This window comes from Dermochelys coriacea, chromosome 20, assembly GCF_009764565.3.
Source record: "Dermochelys coriacea isolate rDerCor1 chromosome 20, rDerCor1.pri.v4, whole genome shotgun sequence".
Taxonomy (NCBI): Eukaryota; Metazoa; Chordata; order Testudines; family Dermochelyidae; genus Dermochelys; species Dermochelys coriacea.
Window position 1 is genome coordinate 3,090,166 of NC_050087.2, and position 20,323 is coordinate 3,110,488.

General features: G+C 59.5%; 1 protein-coding gene across 1 annotated transcript in view; it reads left to right on the top strand.

Annotated features, from left to right (window-relative positions):
• The window catches only part of LRP1 (LDL receptor related protein 1), a 175,457-nt gene that overhangs the window by 98,794 nt on the left and 56,340 nt on the right, over positions 1 to 20,323 (top strand). The window contains 16 exon segments of the mRNA XM_038378412.2: positions 525 to 714; positions 2,573 to 2,716; positions 4,824 to 5,060; positions 6,022 to 6,202; positions 7,784 to 8,006; positions 8,637 to 8,826; positions 10,297 to 10,422; positions 11,105 to 11,245; positions 11,824 to 11,949; positions 12,273 to 12,389; positions 12,864 to 12,944; positions 17,044 to 17,211; positions 17,740 to 17,922; positions 19,194 to 19,394; positions 19,516 to 19,761; positions 20,068 to 20,265. Coding sequence (XP_038234340.1) covers positions 525 to 714; positions 2,573 to 2,716; positions 4,824 to 5,060; positions 6,022 to 6,202; positions 7,784 to 8,006; positions 8,637 to 8,826; positions 10,297 to 10,422; positions 11,105 to 11,245; positions 11,824 to 11,949; positions 12,273 to 12,389; positions 12,864 to 12,944; positions 17,044 to 17,211; positions 17,740 to 17,922; positions 19,194 to 19,394; positions 19,516 to 19,761; positions 20,068 to 20,265 — 2,752 coding nt within the window.

The window sequence follows — 20,323 nt, forward strand, 5'->3', positions numbered from 1 at the left end:
CTGATTCTGGTTTAAGTCAAGCGTAGCCCAAGTTGAGTAGGAGCAGCTTTAAGCTAAATAGAAATGAGCTGCTCTTAAACCCAGTGGCCGTGTCTAGATGAGGATTTGAAGGTGTGTTAGAAGATGGTCGTGAACAAGCCCCGTGTAAGCCAGGTAGTGTCATAGCGGTAACACCTGTTATGGTGGCCGGGTTAATACCCCTGTTCCCTGTACTCACTGTTGTAGTGCATGTTATCCGGCCCCTTTTGTAGGGAAATTCTCGCAGGACGGGAAAACCGTTTCCCACCCAGTTCTGGTGCTGAGTGGGGTCCGACACGTGCGTGGATCGACCCGTTGGCTCCGCCTGCCTCCTTTCCATAGTCTGGTCAGGGCAGATTTGTGTGGTTTCCCATCGCCCCCCGGAGGCCGCTGGGTTAAGTGCCACCCACCAGCCCTAGTACTCAGAGGGTGCAAGAGAGGGAGGGATCTCAAGCTCCATTCCTGAGGCTGTCTGCTCACGCCCGCCCCGGCACGGTGCCTTTCAGATTGAGCATCTCTACGGCCTGACCGTCTTCGAGAACTACCTCTACGCCACCAATTCGGACAACGCCAACGCCCAGCAGAAAACCAGCGTCATACGGGTCAACCGCTTCAACAGCACCGAGTACCAGGTGGTCACCCGGGTGGACAAGGGGGGAGCCCTGCATATCTACCACCAGCGACGGCAGCCCACAGGTAGGGAGCTGGCGTGTGGGTACAAATCCCTCCCTCACCTGTCGGGGTTTGGCAGCCTCAGTGGTGATTGAAGTGCCCAGTGAAGGGGCAGGACTTGTCAGTTCTCCTGGTGGGCTGGGACAGGACAATGGGGCATCTGGCTTTGGGCTGCCATGGGGCCTGGCTTATTTGTTTGAGCAAAGTGTTCCCCCGTGCCTGCAACCCCAATGGGGAAAAGGAGCATGGTTGTTCCAGGAAAGCAGAGGGGCTTAGGCCCGAAATTAGACATGATTCACAAGGATGTAGGAGCCGACTCCTGGGCCCCATCTCGTGCTGTATCCCTCCATGTGGGGACAGACCCACTGCTCCATCCAATCCTCCATCCTGCCCATTCAGGGTCAGACCCACTGCTCCATCCAATCCTCCATCCTGCCCATGCAGGGTCAGACCCACTTCTCCATCCAGTCCTCCATCCTGCCCATGCAGGGTCAGACCCACTGCTCCATCTGTCTGATCCCGTACGGGCAGGTTAAATGATGCACAGAAGTTCCTTAAAGCACAGAGTCAGCCACTAGGACCCAGATCCATGAAGATATTTAGGAGCCTCCAGACTTTTGTGGATGCTGGCCTCGTTTTCCCAGCCGCTGACTGTGGAGGGGGCTAGGGGCACCAAGCAGCGCCGTCATCCCTTGGGGCTCCCAGAGACTTGGGGCTCCTGAATTTCCATCACCAGCAGGGGCTCTTGAGTGTTTCATTCCTCTGGGCGGCTTAGCCCAAGCTGCTGTTTTAATCGGTTGCTGCTCATCCGGCGCGTTTCCACCCTCTGGTGTCTCTCTCCAGGAGAGAGAAAAATGACAGCTGTCCCTAGCGGCTCCGCCAACTGGGGCTCAGGCCGGCTTGATTAATTACCGTCTCGTGGAAAAGAAGGAAGGAAAATGGAGCAGATGAGGCCTCTTGAAATATTAATGGCTCCCGTGTACGGCTGCTGATTCCCTCCCCACTCTGGCGCCAACCTATCCATGCCTGATGCTCCTGTTTGCTAGAAACCCTTTGGAGCGGTTAAAGTCTCCAGGGCAGGGCGGCTTGTCCCCCTCTCCCCCCGCCTTCCTTTTAGTTAATCAATTTGCAAGTTTAAAATCCTCTTAGTGTCTCCGGCCTGCTCAGCAGTTTCCAAAATACAAAGCTAAGCAGTGGATTTGGGCGCAGAGGAGCGTAGTGCCATCTGAGTCAGTCTCCGTGCGACGCTGGCTCGCTGGAGACGCCTGGCCGGGCAGGGAGCGGAATTGCCAAAAGCCAGCTTGTTAGTGCTGCAGAAATGGGCCAGTCCTCACTGGTATTGAGTATCTGGCAGATCGGGGTCGCAATGTGTAGCGTGGGAGAGTCCCTGCCCCAAAGAACTCACCATCCAAACAGGCTCAGGAGAAGAAAGAGAAGAGCTGCCTGGTGGATGGGGCTCTGGGCTGGTACACTGGAGGCCTGGGCTCTGCCACTGACTTCCTGGGTGACCTTGGACAAGTCCCTTCCCTTTGCTGTGCCTCAGTTTCCTTCTCTATAAAATGGGGAGAATGATACTGTCGTGCCGTGAGCACCCTGGCGGAGCAGCGCCATATAAGAGCCGATAGCAGCATTGTCTCTTGGGACATGATTTGTCCCAAGTTCACACAGGGAGCTGATGGCAGAGGTGAGAAATGAATGAACCCGTGCCCGGTTCTGTACCCACAAGGCTGTTCTGCCTCATGTTAGGCCACCTCCTTGCGGCTTGGCCGTTCTACGTGAGGTTTCCAAGGGCACGCGGCTTTGCCCTAGAAGCATGTTGATGGGGTTGGCTAGACAGTAATGCAAGTCCACTAAATCGGGTGCTTGGTCTTTGCCCTTAAAGTGCGGAGCCACGCCTGTGAACCAGACCAGTTCGGCAAACCTGGAGGCTGCTCTGACATCTGCCTCCTCGGGAACAGCCACAAGACCCGGACCTGCCGGTGCCGATCTGGATTCAGCTTGGGCAGCGACGGGAAGTCTTGCAAAAGTGAGTAGTGTTCCTGATCCAGGAGCCGGAGCAGGGGGTCGGCTAGGGAGGGAGAACAGACTGCAACTACTCTGGGGAGGAGCAAGGGGCACAGAGAGCTTCCAGGAAGGGAGAGAGCAAGGCAGTTACATTGGGCAGTGTTCGGATAGTCTGGCAGTGGCTGCATGGCTAACACTCCCATTTGCGCGTGCAAATCAGGCAGTAGCAGACTCCAGTGGGCACTTGTGCATTCAGAAGTAGCTGCATGCGGAACACATGCCTTTGTGCGTGCAAATCAGGTGTTACTTGCACAAAGGGGCACGCGTGCATGCAGCGCTCTATTCGTGCAAGCAATTGCATGATTTGTGCGACAGAATAAGACAGAGCTAGGTCTGGAAAAGCCTTTGCTCTAGGCTGCTGCAAAAATGGGCTTACCCTGGGAGGGGGTTGGGGAGAGTTTCTATTAGTTGTTTTAAAGCAGGAATCTCTGTGTGTTCCCAGCACAAGTGCCTGGAACTCTAGGAATAAATAGGACATCCTATTGGGGGGTAGGACTCTTACAGGCCCTGAACCCCTCCTTGGCAACTAGAGACTACAAACTGTTCTTTGGCTTGTGGTTAGCACCGGGCAGCCTAGCTGCTTATAACCTTGAATTCACTCAGGGCAGCCAAGAGGATCCGTTGTGAAAAGCCCCAAAGTGAAAAACACGATTACAGTAGTCAATGGGTGTTGCTTAATTTCCCTTTTTCCCCACCCCAGCCGTCATCCTGAGCTGTGGGTCATTTCAGCGGAAGTTTCAGAAGGATTTGCTGATGCATGGATTTGTTTCCCTGCATGTTGCTAATATTGAGGGCGTCATGCAAGTCGCAGAGCAAAGAGTCGGTTTGGTGCCTGTCAGCGCCACGTTGTGGTGACACCGGCTGTACCAGATCCAACAGCTGCCCGGCGACCTGGTGGGGTCTGTGCGGTGACCTCCACAGTGTGGGCATTTTCCCAGCCTGCGCCCACTGTGAAGTCCAAACTCGCTCCCTTCCCTGGAGCTTGGCTTTGTTAACAAAAAACAATAATCAGTCGTAAGGCTCATCTGACTCCTTTTCCCAAAGCTCGTCCACTCCCAGGGATCCTTCTTCAGCTCTGCCCAGCCCTGCGGCCCCATTCCTTAGTGGTGATGGGTTATTGTTGGTTCCCAGTTAATTCTGAGTCAACGAGCTGGGGGATTGCAGGGTTCTAGTCCCAGGATCTGGCTCAGCAGAATCCAGGCCATCTAATTAAGTCGCTGGTTCTGGTCACAATCTAGACACTTGCACTGAGAGCAGGGCAAAGCTTTCAGCAATTAATAAAGACACCAAAGCGCCGACCCATGTGGCAGACATCCAGAGTTAACGCTGATACCCTGTATCATTCCTCCTGCACGCACCCCCTCCCTTGGGGATCTGGCGGTAAGAGACGCAGGTCCAGCCCTGTTCCTGGCATGCCAAGCGAGCCCCGCTCCCACCTGAGACGGGCCCACCCTTCGTACAGGGTGCTGTGGGCTGTGATGGCGTCTGGGGGCCGCATATTCATTCATATGCCCAGCCTGCCTTGGCTGCGTCTAACTTCCTCACCCTAATAACGTTTCCGCACCTGTATCCTATAGGTCAGCGTAGGCGTCATTTGCACTTATTGCCGTAGACGTCAGTTGGTTGCCGCGGCAACTTCGTGGTTGAGCCTTCGCCAACATTTTGTCCTGAAGATATCCCAGCCTAGCATCGGTTCAGAGTTCTGGGGGTTACCTGGCAGAAACGTCCCCCTTCAGCACACCTTCCCCAGCTCCCCAAAACTCCGGCTGACTGTCGGGCCAGGTAGCCGGAGCACACAGGTCTTGAAGCCTGCTGCTAACTGCGTACGCCGGCTTCTTCCAGCTGGGGTACAAGCCAGTCGGGTCCTTTGCGTCCCCGCGGACTGAAATAAGATGCTGAAGTTAGCTCAGTGGGCTGCAGCCCATGCCCTCGATCCTCTCTCCCCGGAGAGCAAATCCCCCCTCCCTTGGAGCCAGGGGGGCTAACTTGCCAGCAGGCCGGACCCCTGCCGGTGGGGAGCAGTCACACTGGGCTGACGCGCCCCCCCCGACCCCCCCTTTGCCTTGCAGAGCCGGAGCACGAGCTGTTCCTGGTGTACGGGAAGGGTCGCCCCGGCATCATCCGGGGCATGGACACAGGTGCCAAGGTACCGGACGAACACATGATCCCCATCGAGAACCTGATGAATCCTCGGGCCCTGGATTTCCACGCCGAGACTGGCTTCGTCTACTTCGCCGACACCACCAGCTACCTGATAGGGCGCCAGAAGATCGACGGGACGGAGCGCGAGACCATCCTGAAAGATGGTACGGGCAAGGGGGGGCGGCCCTTTGTCTCTGCCAGCGTGGGTGGGCCCCAGCGCAAAGCCTGGTGAAGGCAACGGGGGACCCTCCCCTCTGGCTCCGGGTGGGGTGCTGGCCTCAGGCCCAGGATTGCCGGGAGGATGGTGTGTCTTCCTTTCTCCCCCAAGGACGTGGCCCCGGACAAATCTGAGCCTGAGGGCTGCTACTGTTATTTCCCCCAGGGTGTCTCAGGAGCACAGGACGCGCCGGACTGGATCGGACCAGGGTCCATCTAGCTGAGCGCCCTGTCCACCTGCAGTGGTCAGCACCAGCTGCTGCAGAGGGAGGGGGCTGAAACCCTGTAGCTTACGGGCTAACCTGCCTGCCAGAGGCATTTCCTCCTGACCATCCTTCAGCTAGGTCAAGTCATGCCCTGGAGCATGACCATGTGGAACCTCAGGGAAACTTGCCCGGGGAGCCAGCCTATATTAGGTATCTGGCGCTGCTAGGAGGCCACCCCACCTGCCCCGAGCGAAATCCTGCACCCCCTTTAACGGACGGGCTCCTGATAAGCAACTCATTTTGGTCCCTCAAATGGTTGCTACACTGGCTCCTGCATCTCCTGCCTATCAGTAAAGCTAGCCCAGCTCACCGGCGAAGTGTCACAGCTTGCCTTACTAACGGTCGCGTGCCAGCCCTCCCCGGCACCGTGACACAACATAACATTCCCCAGGCCAGGCAGGCAATGTGCCCTGGGACTGCCGAAGGGACCCGTCGGCTTAGAATGGGAACTGGAGGGTGGCAAGCCAGGCCAGCGCGATGGTGCAGGTGGAATTCCCTGTGGGTAGGGATGGATGGGGCTCTGTTGAGTGGCTAATCCAAGCAAGCGCCAGGATGTGTACGGGTCTGTCGCATCCACTTGGCCTCTCTGCCTCTGGCACAGCTGGTGGGGGTTTCTGAATTGTGGTTTCTCTCTCCCACACAGGCATCCACAACGTGGAAGGGATTGCCGTGGACTGGATGGGGAACAACCTGTACTGGACGGACGACGGCCCCAAGAAGACCATCAGTGTGGCGCGGCTGGAGAAGGCCGCCCAGACCAGGAAGACGTTGATCGAAGGGAAGATGACTCACCCCAGAGCCATCGTGGTGGATCCCTTGAATGGGTGGGTGGTGGCGAATGACTCCGGGGGTACAGGGCCCTGACCTCTGCTGGGGCTGGTGCAGCGCCCGGCACGACGGAGCCCTGATCTCGGTTGGGGTCTAGGCAGCGCCCAGTGTGACGGGACCCTGATCTCAGTCAGGGTCTGTGCAGTGCCTGGCGTGACAGGGCCCTGATCTCAGTCACAGGGGGAGGGGCCAGCGCCTGGCACAACGGGGCACTGATCTCGGTTGGGGTCTGGGCAGCGCCTGGCGCGACGGGGCCCTGATCTCAGTCAGGGTCTGTGCAGCGCCCGGCGCGACGGGGCCCTGATCTCAGTCACCGGGGTCTGGGCAGCGCCCGGCACGATGGGGGGCCCTGATCTCGGTCACGGGGGGCGGGGCCAGCACCTGGTACAACGGGGCACTGATCTTGGTCGGGCTCTGGGCAGCGCCCAGCACAACCATCTAGTCCAACTCCTCCATGACCCAGACTAGAAATTTACACTCTGGCGATTCCTACGGTGGGAGAGGAACCGTCCTTCCCTTCTGCCTACTTCTGCCTGGCTGTTCCTGCCCGGCTCTGCCTGCCCAGCTGTGCCATGCTCCGCAAGAGGGGGCTGCCTGGCCGCTCACACAGAACACCCCGCTCTTGGGAATGGTTCAGACAGGCCCTGCGGCAGGCCTGGGAACAAAATTGCAATGTGCATGCGCTGGTCATGGGTTCACCCTGCCGTGGGGAAATGGGGGTGGTGGGATTCAGACATTTAGCCCCATCGGCCTAGACAGCTGTCGCACTTCCTCCTGCCAAAGACAGCCCCCCCAGGAAGAGTCAGCTGCCTGTCAGAGCAGGAATCTCCCCTGCACCATGGGCTGGCTCAGGGTTTCCCACTTAACTCCCTCTGGTTCCATTGGCAGCAGGAAGAGCCAGCCAGAGGCCCTGACCCCAGAGGACTCCAGCCTTCCCTGGGTGAGCTGGGCCTGTTGGAGCCGGGCCTGGCCGGTGGCATGAAACGACCCATCAGGCTCCCGCTCTGCTCAGCCTGGTTCTGACCTATGGGCCAGGGTCCTGGTGTCTGCACTTGCCTTGGCCACTTCGCTCTCGGTGGGGAGCAGGGCGAGAGCTGCTGGGGAGCCTCCATCCTTTAACTGGATGAAAATGTACTTCTGGCTCCCAGGATCGACTCCCCAGGGCCCGAGGCTCCTGAGGCTGGCAGGAGAGGTCTTCCCGGTTCTGGTGACTAGGTGCTGGGTGGTGAGGAAGAATTCACGCTGAAAATACCTGACCGCAGTGCCGCTGGGGAGGGGCATCTGGCTGCTGCTTGGGACAGATACCTAGTTAACTGTCTTAGCAGCTGTAAGGCCCCTGTTGAGCTCAGGGGCCCATACAGATAGAGCAGCAGTTTCTGCTCTGGGGAGCTCACAGTCTAAATAGACTAAGGGTGGGAGGGGAAACTGAGACACAGAGCGAGGCAGTGACTTGAGCCACTGTCACCCAGCAGGCCAGCAGTAGAGCCAGAGATAGAATCTAGGCATTTCTGTGTCTCCAGCCAGTGCTCTGTCCACTAGGCCATGCTGCCTGACATCCCTCTCTCTCTCTCTGTCAGCTGGATGTACTGGACTGACTGGGAGGAGGACCCCAAGGACAGTAAGAGGGGCAAGATTGAGCGGGCCTGGATGGACGGCTCCAACCGCAACGTCTTCATCACCTCCAAGACGGTGCTGTGGCCCAACGGGCTGAGCCTGGACATCCCGGCCAAGGTCCTCTACTGGGTGGACGCCTTCTACGACCGCATCGAGATGATCTTTCTGAACGGCACCGAGCGCAAGGTGAGTGGACGCCCCCTAACTCCCTCCCCCTCTTCCCCTCGGGCCGGCCGCAGTGACCTTCCCGCTAAGGATGTGTTTGCTGGGGGGGAGCTCAGAGATAATTTTACCCCACTGATCCCTGCCCTCCGCCCCCACAAAATGTCCTTAGGCTGGGGCTGTCTCTCTGGGTCCGGGCAGCGCCCAGCACACCTGGGCCCTCGGTGGGGCTGGGGAGCTGGTCCAGACAGGGCAGATTCGGAGCGAAGACTCTGGACACCTGGGTTCAATTCCTGGCTCTGTCGCCAACCTCCTGGAGGCCTTTGGCTGAGCTACTTGGGGGCAGGTTGCCGAGAGGGTTTGGGTGCCCAAAGACGCAGAGAGGGGCCGGGTGGGATTTTCAGACGCCGGATTCAAGCGTCCCGTCTCGCTGGTCCCTCGACCGTCCGTCCGCTCTGCTGCCCCCAGCCTCCCTGAGCTTCTCTGCTCCGCCCAGCAGGGGGGCCAGGCCGGCTTTTCCCCCCCTCTGAGCTGCCCCCTTTTCCTTAACCCTCCCGCTCCCCGGAGCTGGGCTCCTTCTGTCTCCATGCAGGCCCCCCCTCCCGCCCCAGACCAGGCCGAGCCACGTTCTCTCTCTCTCCCCTGCACCTGCAGATTGTCTACGAGGGCCCGGAGCTGAACCACGCCTTTGGACTCTGCCATTACAGCAGCTTCCTCTTCTGGACTGAGTACCGGAGTGGCAGCATCTACCGGCTGGACCAGGTGACCAAGGCCGTCACCCTGCTGCGCAACGAGCGCCCGCCCATCTTTGAGATCCGCATGTACGACGCCCAGCAGCAGCAAGGTACCGGGAGGGGCGGGGTGTGTGCAAAGGGCCCGGCGCTCCGTCACCCTGCGCCGCGGACAGCTGCTTGCCCCGGCGACCAGGCAGCGTGAAATGGTGCGATCGGCTGCACGGGATGGGGTGCTGGGCTGTGGCTGGGAGCCCGCTGCCCTTGCTCTATCGCGGGGCAGGCGCCGGAGGAACTGTCTGGGATTTTGGTGCTTTCACTCTATGCCCCTAGGTCCTGGCCATATGGGGAGGGGCCCTGTCTGAAAGAGATCCTGATGTGGGGCTGGGAGGTCAAAGCTGGAGGGGCTCGGGCCACATCTAGGGCTCCTTGGTCCGGGTGCTGGATCCCCCTGGATCCCTCCCTCTGCCCCGGCCATCAGCCCCGGTGCTTTCCACTCCCTTGGTAGCTGTTCTGCCAGCTTGTTCCTGCCCCCTGGGTGTTTCCTCTCCTGTCATTTCAGGCCACGGCCCCCAACTGGCTCCCTGCAAAGGACCCTTGGGGCCCAGGCTGATCCACACCGGAGCTGGGGCACGGTCGCTCCCTGCAGTCACCCGGCTCTTGTCCAGCCCAGCACTCAGTCTCCTGGGGGGGAGGGCGCTCCCTTAGGAGATGGTCTCATGGACCAGGGGATGCTGCAGCCAGGAGGTTCCCTGATTACTGTTTGCAGCCTGATTCCTCTCCTGCATTCCCTCCTTTGCTCCCTGCTTCCATCCAGACCCCAGAGTAGACCAGTAAGATCTAAGGGCGGGGGCGCTCAGCACTGCTGAGAATCAGACCCCCCTTCCCAGCCTAAACAGTCCCCTCTTTCCGTTATCTCTCCGTCCTTCACTATCCATCCATCCCCTCCATAGTCCTCGGTCTCTCCACCCATGCAACAGCATGCATGCCCGTCTGTCTGTTTATCCCCTTGCACGCACTCTACCTATTCATCCACCCATCTATCCATCTCCATGTACCCCCTGTCTGTCTGTCTGTCTATCCATCCATCTGTCCGACTGTCCATCCCCTACATAGTCCTCTGGCTCTCCACCCATATAACCATATGCACACCCGTCTGTCTGTCTGTCTGTCCCCTTGCAAGCACTCTATCTATCTGTCTATCCCCATCTCTCTCTCTCTCCATCCCCATACACCCCCTCTATCTATCTATCTCCTACGTATTCGTCTGTCTCTCCACCCATGGAACCCCATCCACTCCTCTGTCTCTCTGTCTGTCTCCTTTTATCCATCCTTTCCCGCCCCATATGCCCTCGGGACCTGCTTCTCCAAGGAGCTGAACACTAACCATGCAAGGGGTCCTGCACAGCTCAGCAGGGTTCAGTGTCTTGCTGAATTGGGCCCAGTTGTGCGTCCCAGTTTTCCCAAGGGGCTGAGCCCCCAGCAGCCTCCACTGCAGACAGCGGGAGCTGTGTGCACTCAGCCCCCCCCACCCCCCGCCCGTGTGCTGTCTGGCTGTTCTCACTCTGCATTGCCCCCTGCAGTGGGCACCAACGACTGCCGTGTCAACAACGGGGGCTGCAGCAGCCTGTGTCTGGCCATCCCCCGGGGCCGCCAGTGCGCCTGTGCCCAAGACCAGATCCTGGGGCCCGACTCCGTCACCTGCCAAGGTACGTTGCCATGGAGATCGCGAGGGGGCTGTGCCACTAGCAGTAACACCCCCCCCCGCCGGGTCATGCTTCCGGGGTCAGCAGGCTGCCTTAGAGAGAGCGGGTCTCCCAGCTGGCCCCACACCACTGAGTCAGTGGCTCAGGAGACCAAGCGCCCGTTGCCGTGCTGCTGCTGGGAGACCTTGGGGACGTCCCGGTACTGCTCCGTGCCTCAGTTTCCCCATCTGCCAGACTCGTGTGTCAGACACAGACAGTGGGCAGGGCCCTTGGCTACGCATTGCACACACCTGGGAGGAGAAGGAGGCAGCCAGGTCCCAGCACAGGGCGGGGAACCAGGACTCCTGGGTTCTTCCCCTGGCTCTGCGGCCCACCTGCTGTTTCGTCAGTTTTCTTGTCTGTGAAATAGGGACAAAGCTCCCCTGGTTTGGCTCCCCCTAAGCACCCTCATGCAGCAAAGCCCCATGGACAGGGGGCTTGGATCCCCGTCATCCTGGGCCTCGTGCGAGGGTCGATCTGGGCCACTCTGAGCCGGGGAGCATTTCACCCTCCCCTCCTGCTGGTGGGAGCAACATGGGAGGCCCAGGGCAGTGGAACGAACCCAGGAGGCTTCCCCGTGCGCTGCCGGCTGCAAAGGAAAATGCCTTTATGACAATCAACCCCCCTCCCGCTTTCTCCTCGGCAGCCAACCCGTCCTACGTCCCCCCTCCGCAGTGCCAGCCTGGGGAGTTTGCCTGCAAGAACAACCGCTGCATCCAGGAGCGCTGGAAATGCGATGGGGACAACGACTGCCTGGACAACAGCGACGAGGCGCTGGAGCTCTGCCGTGCGTAGGAGCCTGAGGGTCTGGGGAGTTCCAGCGGGGTTAAACCGTCCTCGGCCACTGTGATGAACAGTGTGTGCCCCCCAACATCCCAGCCGCCCCCCCGCCCCGCCTCCCAGCCCTTCCCACTCCAGCAGCTCTTTCCCCAGAGAAATCCAGAGTCAGCGCTGGGCTCATGACCTGGTGGAGGTAGTGGTTACAGCTGTGGGGCTGGGAGCCAACTCCTGGGTTCTGTCCCCGGCTCTGGGAGGGGAGTGGGGTCTAGTGGATAGAGCAGGGGGGACTCAGAGTCAGGACTCCTAGGTTCTATCCCTGGTTCTGGGAAGGGAGTGGGGTCTGGTGGTTGCAGCGGCGGGGAGGGCTAAAATGCCAGGAATTCTGGGTTCTCTTTTCACCCCTCCACTGTTTCCCTGTGTAACCCTGGGCAAGTCCCTTCCCCTCTCTGTGCTTCAGTTTCCCCAAATGGGGCTAATTCCAGGAGGGCTTGCAGCCCAGCTCCCTAGTGCTCAGATGAAGCCTGTGGGGGAGGAGATGGGGTTTGCACCCCAGGGTCCTGAGTCTCCTTCCCCTCCTCCGCCCAGACGAGCACACCTGCCCCTCGGACCGCTTCAAGTGCGAGAACAACCGCTGCATCCCCAACCGCTGGCTCTGCGACGGCGACAACGACTGTGGCAACAACGAGGACGAATCCAACTCCACCTGCTCTGGTGAGGAGCCCGCGCGCCCGGCCCCACCCGTGTCCCCAGGGCGGCTCGGAGCCCAGGACTGCAGAGCCAGCGCCCCGTGCATGCAGCCTTGCAGGGCGCTAAGCCTCTGAGCTTTGCGTTTGCTGGGGTTTTGCAGGGCGGGTTTCTCAGCCATGTGCAGGCCTTCGGTCAGGGCCTGACCTCGTTTGCAGGCCTGGTAATTAGTAGCCCCCACTGCAGCCTCAGCTCCTACCCCTGCCCTCGCGGACTTGCCCCCATGGGCGTTTATCATGGTGCTGCCAGGATCATTGAAACGCCCTGTGTCCGTCTTGCCCCATGCCCAGCTCGGACCTGCCCCCCCAACCAGTTCTCCTGCGCCAGCGGCCGCTGCATCCCCATCTCCTGGACCTGCGATCTGGACGACGATTGTGGGGATCGCTCGGATGAGTCAGCTTCCTGCGGTGAGTGGGGGTGGGACCTTTCCCCTCTAGTGGGCGCCAGCTCCGATCCGGCCCCAGGGTGGGGGACTGGCTGGCTGGTTTCAGGGGGGCAGGGGGGAAGAACAGGGCTTTGGCCCCAGTCCAGCTCCTCTTCCTGTCTGTCGGTTGCTCATTCGTCAGTTTCAGCAGGCGTCCCGGGGTCTGCCTCAGGGGCAGGGAGAGGCCCTGCCGTTCTAGCTGCCTTGCTGGAGATGGGAGCAGGTCTGGTGACGTATGGTGGGGTGTAAGTGGACCCAGGGCCTCATGAGCTGTCCCCTAGCTGCTGGGGCTAGAAAGGCCCCTCCACGCTGGACAGGTTATTTCACCATTATCTGTGGTCCACCTTCCCTGGCAGCTGGGGCTGATCTGGCCTGGCAGTTCCCAGGCCCTGTCCACCCCGGGGAAGGTAGGAGGTGTTAGCGGCACTGATGGGGCCCGTTCCTTTCTTCCCTGCAGCTTACCCCACCTGCTTCCCCTTGACCCAGTTCACCTGCACCAACGGGCGCTGCATAAACATCAACTGGAGATGCGACAATGGTGAGCGAGCTCCCCAGGCACCGGGGGGGCACAATGCGGCGATGGGGAGATCAGAAGCAGGGAGGTGCCGTCCCCGGGGGGAGGACTGGAGCAGAGGCTGCTTTGGGGGATTCCTTGTGCTCTTTTGGCCACAGATCTCCCCCCCGCCCAGGCACCTGAATCCACCCTCTGGGCCCCCACGTCTAGGGACTTAGCTTGCGCTGGAAACGGATGTGCTTTGCAGTGCAGGTCTCAGGTATGCAGTGACCCCCCTCAGGATGCCCATGCTAGGCTCTGAGAGAGTCGAAGCTCGGACGGGTGTCTGTTCTGGTGGCGAGGTTGGGATTCTGCCCGCCTGAGCGCCAGTCCGGGCGCTGCCACTGACTGCCTGGCGAGCCCTGGGCACATCCCCTATCCTTCCTCTGCGCCCCAGGGATCTTCCCTGCGATGCAGGGCAAGAGACGCAGCGAGCGCAGTTGGACTGAGGCCAGGGCAGGTGAAACTGCTTGGCAATGAGGCTGGGCTTGATCTTTAGGGTTCGCGCTTGCTATGGATTGTACAGAACCAGGTGGCTGCGTGGGTGTGCAGTGTGGGTGTGTATGCATGTGGCTGTGTTGGTGCACACATGTGGGAGCATGTGTGTAGGTGTGCGTGCAGGTGTGTGTGTGCATGTGGCTGTGGTGCACGCTTCTGCATACGTGTGGGTGTGCAGATGTGCGTGCAGGTGTGTGTGCAAGTGGCTGGTCCAGTGCATGCATGTGCATATGTGTGGGTGTAAGTGTGCATGCAGGTGTCCGTGCAAGTGGCTGTGGGGTGCACACGTGCATACGTGTGGGTGCATGTGTGTAGGTGTGCGTTTGGGTGTGCGTGCAAGTGGCTGTGTGGTGCACACGTGTGCATACGTGTGGGGGCATGTGTGTAGGCGTGGATGCGGGTGCGTGCATGTGGGGGGATGAATGCATGGGTGTGTCCGGGTGTGCGTATATGCAGGGGGGGTGGGTGCGGGCATGTGGGGGGGTATAATACGTACCGCACGCTTTTTTAGGGGAAAAGCAGCTTGTACGTGCTGTGAAGCACAGACAGGTTGGGGGGCAGAGAAATGCTTTAGCTCAGGGGCTAGGGAGCAGGCCCAGGGGAATCCAGCATAGGCCTGGCCCGGCAGAGCACCTTCCTGCAGCGCCCCATTGGACGCTGCAGGTCTGGGTGCGGATGCAGGGATTGTGGCCTCGCAGCCTCCGGTCAGTGCTGGCGAGTTCCCGAGCAGCTGCGCATTGCGGAGCGGGTTTGGGTTCTGAGGCAGGAGATGGGATTTGCTGCAGGGCTCCCCCTCCCCCCCCGGTTCATATTTGTCGTTATAACGTCTCAGCGGCATTACTTTTAATTAACAGTTCCAGAGCGGGCTAAGGGCAGGGGAGCTGGGGCTGTTTGCTGGGGTTTTGCAGGGCGGGTTTCTGTGTGAAGATGCAGGCAGAGGGATCGCTTGATTCGTGGCCAACTGGTTTCCCAGGGCCGTCATTAAACAGCCGCCTCCGCTCCCCAGGGCCGGCTCAGCCGCCCTCAGGTGTTACCTGAGCTGACAACACACGGGCATCGGCCCAGGGGGCTGGGGCAGTTTCTGGGTGTCGGAGCTCAGGGCCTTGGCATTTCTCATCATCCAGCCAGCTCCTTTTCGTCCTGCTCCCCAGAAGAACCCCTTCAGGGAGTCACACAGGGAAGGGACCGGGCGCCATCCACTGCTTCTGATCTTTCCCCCCCATGGCCATTTAACGTTCCCCTGTTGTCCGTGTCCGTCTGTCCAGCTCAGTGTGGCTCTGCCTGTCGGCGGTGGTTTTCTGTTGCTGTGTGTTTTTTGTTCTGTGTCTTCAATGTGCCCACTCGCCTGTCTTTTGTTGTTTTTTGGTTGGTTTCTGTGTTTCAGAGAAGGATTGTGGGGATGGCTCTGACGAAAAGAACTGTCCAAAACCTACCGGTTAGTGCATAGATCAACATGTATCAGCACCCCCCTGCCACCGGTCCCCCAAAGCCTGCCACTTTTCTGGAGAGGGGGTCACATAACTGCAGAAAAGCCACGGTTCCTTGTCGTCCCAACTGATCCACACGCTGGCAGGGATCAGAGAAGCAAAGTATCTGCTCCAGCATCCTGCCTCTTGGGCTGTCGTTTACGTCTGTGCATATCCCGTGTCCAATTATTATTAATTACCTGTGTTGCAGTAGGACACAGGAGCCTCATTCGTGGCTCAGTATCCCCTTGTGCGAGGTGCTGTACAGCCACAGAACAAGGCAGTCCCCGCTCCGGAGAGCTGCCGGCAGATCAGGCTGGTGGCATTTCAGACCGGTTTTGCACAGTTGTAAACGATGGCATGAGAAGCTGGGGCCATGGAAAACCTGACCCCTGGGAACACGATGGATCGGGGGGTTCTTCCCCCCGTTCAAATCTGTAACTGGTGAAGGAGGAGGCTGGAGGAGGGAGATTTCGTTACACAGGAGAAGCCAAGTTATCTGAGCAATAGGATATATTTCATCGGCCGCTCGCTTTGCATTAGGGGAAAAGGGTCTGACAGAATTCGGCTGAAAATGGATTTGAGGGGAGAGGTGTCAGTTTCCTTCCAAATGGATTTGACAGACAGAAAGACACCAGAACAGAGAGAGACTTAAAGCCAACGAAGGATGATGGCTGTGATCCAGCAAAGGCTGAGGGCTGTCTATACGGAGAGGGTTGTTTTTTTTTTGCACCAATTTAAATGGGTTTTAAATGGTATTAAATCAGTTCAGCTCAGGGAATCAGACTTAATTAGAGGGCTTGTCTACACTTGACCCACTGCAGTGCAGGTACTACCTATGCCGACAGGAGAGGTTCTCCATCTCCCCTGGCTGGGACCTTGCTCTGTCTACATGGCGACTTAACTACCTTCCCGGCGTGGGGATTTTTCACTTCCCTGAGCCATGTAGCTGGGCTGATCTAATTTTCTAGCATAGACGAGCTCGTACAGTCCCCAAGACAGTAATATCTGAGCTACTCACAGTCTCATATCTAAGACCATCCCCCTGTGAGGCAGGGTCTATGTAGTTATCCCCATGGCAGCTGGGAAACTGAGGCAGGGAGCAGCTAAGTGACTGGCCCCAGGTCGCACAGGGAGCCTGAGGTGGAATGGGGATTTGAACTTGCGTCTCTTGAGCTGCAGGCTGGTGCCTAACCACTGCACCCTCCTTCCTCTGGACACTGTCCTAGCCCACATCTAGCATGCGCTCACTAGGGGCTTTCCCAGTGGTGCTGGATGGTTTATAAACCCGTTTTATTCAGTTGGCGCCAGAACTGAGCATATACTGGGCCTTCCCCACGCACTTCCCTTTCTGCGTGGGAGTCAGCCCGTCCTTGGCACGAGAGGTGCTGATAGACGTGCCGTTGTGCGATGAAATGGGGGAGGGACGTGCTATGTGTTAGGTGTGTCACGGCAGTGCACGGACGGAGAGGGAGAGACACCCAGTCTGAGTAGCGAAAGGTGGGAGGGGAAACCGAGTCACCGAGCAGGGCCGCGGTGGTGCCAGTTTGCCAGTGTTAAGGTGACTCCGTGCCAGGCTCCTGGCAGAGCGTTTTAACCTCTGAACCGGTGTCAGAGCCCGTGGCTTTGAAGCTCAGTTTGAGGCGGAACCGAATGAGCCCCTCCTTAAAGTGGCAGCGCTCAGGAATTGGCTGGATCCAATCAAACTTCCCATGGATGCTCAGTGCAAAGGGGTCTGCAGACGTGCCCCCTTCCCCCACATCCGCCCTGCTGGGCGGAGGAGCCCCACCCCCTGCCCCCCATGGTACATGAGGTGATCTATGCAGTTTCTGTGCTTCGTTTTCTTAATGTGGCCGTGATGTTAGCGAGCATGTCGGGCTGGCGGGGGCGGGGGCTAGGGGGAGGCGCTGTGGAAGGGGCTGACGCGGGGGGCCCATCTCGCTTGGCCCCACATGCTGTCAATGGAGTTGGCTCAGGTGGACCCCTGCAGCTCCCAGCTCTGCTCTGCTGGGGGCGCTTCCCCCCCTCCCCCGAGACACTGGGCCACGCTGCCCAGCTCTCTGTGCCTGCCGGCTGCCTGCTGACGCCCCCCCTTCTCCTCCCCCGCCCGCCCCGCCCAGACAACGATTGCGGGGACAACAGCGACGAGGCCGGCTGCAGCCACTCCTGCTCCAGCAACCAGTTCAAGTGCAACAGCGGGCGCTGCATCCCCGTGCACTGGACCTGCGACGGTGACAACGACTGCGGGGACTACAGCGATGAGACCCATGCCAACTGCACCAACCAGGGTGAGCCCCCCGCCTCCTGGAGTCCTGCCTGTCTCCCACACACTAGCACCAGCTTCACATGGAGGCATGTGCGGGGGAGGATGAATGGGGCAGGGTCAGCAGCATGGGGGGCCCTGCTGCTTTCCTGCTTAGGGTGCCCCTGGAGTCAGATCCCTCCCCACCCCAGAGCCTGCACCCTGGGCACCACATCTCCTTGGGTGTCTGGTCCCGGAGCACCTCCTCTTCTCAGGGGACTGGACCCCAGGCATCCGATCCTGGGTGCCCCCCATCATTGGATTCTGGTCTCCCCTCCCTCGCGCCCTTCTCCCCCCCCCGCCTGCAGGTGTCAAGTACTGGATCCCTCCACCCCCCCCCAGCACTGGATTCTGGGCTCCCCTGTTCCCCCCGGGTATTGCCCTGGGTGCCCAATCCCGCTTCCTGCCCCCCACCCCCAGGCATTGGATCCTGACTGCCCCCCCTTGCCACCTGCGCCGGGTCCCGCCGTGGGGCGCAGCCAGTGACGCTCTGTCGCGTGGGCTCCATTCCCAGCCACCCGCCCGCCCGGGGGCTGCCACACGGATGAATTCCAATGCCGGCTGGATGGGCTGTGCATCCCCATGCGCTGGCGCTGTGACGGCGACACCGACTGCATGGACTCCAGCGATGAGAAGAGCTGCGAGGGCGTCACGCACGTCTGCGACCCCAACGTCAAGTTCGGCTGCAAGGACTCTGGTAACGGGCACGGAGCGGGGCCTCGATCCAGCCCGGGGGGCGTGGTGGGGGGGAAGGGATGCTAGATCCAGCCTGGGGGGTGGGGTGGGGAACCTCCATCCAGATGTGGGAGCGGGGCAGGGGCTTTTCACCGGCCTGCCGTTGGTTCCCCACGGCACCCGAGTCTGGCGTCTCTGGCTCACGTCCCTGAGAACGGAGCTGCTCGAAAGCTCTCTTTAAAATGCGGATTTTGAGAATATTTGGCCTTGTTGGTTTTTGAACATGATATTTTTAACTTCACCCCTCCCCCCACTTTGATTTCCTCTAAATTTTCCATCTTCCAACAAATTTGGCTGGAAACTGTTTTTCTGTCACATTTTTTAAATGTTTTTTCCCAGAGTTTTGCAGGGGGCCTGGTCACCTTCCCATTTTCCATTGGTTGGCTTAGCCGGAGGGCGGTAGATTTTTTAAACTCGCCATCCCAAATTGAAACATGTTCCTTATTCATTTTTGTTTCCAATTTCTCCTTTTCCCTCCCACCAAACTTTCAAAATTAAAGCATTTTCGGTTCCCCTCACTGCCAAAACCAGTTCCAACTCTGAACATTTTCCTTCCCCCCGTTTTCAAAATTCAACCTCCATCCCTCCCCAGAAACTGTGCAGACTGAACCATTTCTCTTGGCTGAAAACATTCAAACTTCCCCAAAAAAGAAACAAAGGGTCGTTCGCCAGGAAACAAGTGGCAAGGATGGAAAAGAGACAGAGAGGGAAAAACTGGGGAGGGGAAACCAGTTAACAGCCAAGTGTTAAAATCAGAAACGGCACAAAATGAAACCGATAAAACGGAAAGTAAAAAAGTCAAGAACAAAAGTGTGTAACGCTAAATTAAGCAGTAATTAACATGAATAATAATGAGTAAATATCAACAATTAATTACATGAATTTAATAACTCGCGGTAAGAGCCAGAATGTCCCCCCAGCAGTGGTGCTGTTGTGACTGGAATTTGGGGATGTCGATCCTAGACTCAGGTGGCCCCCACCTCCCTGGGGAGGCAGGTCCAGGGCTGGGGCACTCCTGGGGAAAAAATAATGGATGCTTTGCACCCACGAGCCACTGCTGTTTGGTGGTGCCGCTGATCAGCTGTTTGGCGGCACACCCCTCCCCCCCCAGGGGCAGAGCAGGGGCGGGAAGAGGCGGAGCGAGGGCGGGGCCTTGGGGGAGGGGACAGAGCCAGGGCGCAGCCCCCGCATCCACCCCCATTGTGTCTCATGCCACCCTCTCCCACCCCCCAGCCCGGTGCATCAGCAAGGCCTGGGTGTGCGACGGAGACAGCGACTGCGAGGACAACTCGGACGAGGAGAACTGCGAGTCGCTGGTGTGCAAGCCGCCCTCCCACACCTGCGCCAACAACACCTCTGTGTGCCTGCCGCCCGAGAAGCTGTGCGACGGCACCGACGACTGCGGCGACGGCTCTGACGAGGGCGAGCTGTGTGGTGAGCTGCAGGGGCGGGAGGCTGGGGTAGCTGGGAGGCTGGACTCCTGGCTTCTCTCCCCGACTCGCCGAGGGGCCCCGGCCGCTGGGGGTGACCGTGGCTGCACTCTCTCTCCCCGCAGACCAGTGCTCTCTGAACAACGGCGGCTGCAGCCACAACTGCACGGTGGCCCCGGGCGAGGGCATCGTCTGCTCCTGCCCGCTGGGTATGGAGCTGGGCGCCGACAACCGGACCTGCCAGATCCAGAGCTACTGCGCCAAGCACCTCAAGTGCAGCCAGAAGTGTGAGCAGGACAAATACAACGTCAAGTGCTCCTGCTACGAGGGCTGGATGCTGGAGCCCGACGGCGAGAGCTGCCGCAGCCTGGGTGAGCAGGCAGCTGGGGGGCAGCGCCACCAGGCCCCTGGGATTCCAGGGGGCAGCTGGCACAGGCGGGCAGGTTGGGGGCTGAGCCTGGTTCCCCCAGCATCCGGAATAACACCCCGGCTGGAGGGAACACGTGTGCACAGAGACATGGGGAAAGGGGCTGTTCTGTGCACCACAGAGATGCCAGGCGGAAACCGGCGCCTGTTGCTTCTGTGTTATAACTGGGCTCATGTCCCCTCCTGGCAGGGCTGCTCTGCCTGCAGTCTCGCTGGCCCCAACCCCCCCGTGACGCCCCTTTTGCTCGCAGACCCCTTCAAGCCATTCATCATCTTCTCGAACCGCCACGAGATCCGGCGCATCGACCTGCAGAAGGGCGACTACAGTGTTCTGGTGCCTGGCCTGCGTAACACCATCGCCCTGGACTTCCACCTCAACCAGAGCTCCCTGTACTGGACGGACGTGGTGGAGGACAAGATCTACCGGGGGAAGCTGCTGGAGAACGGGGGTTAGTGGTGGGAACGGACGCAGCCTGCCATGCGAAACCCTGTGGCCACCTCACGGAG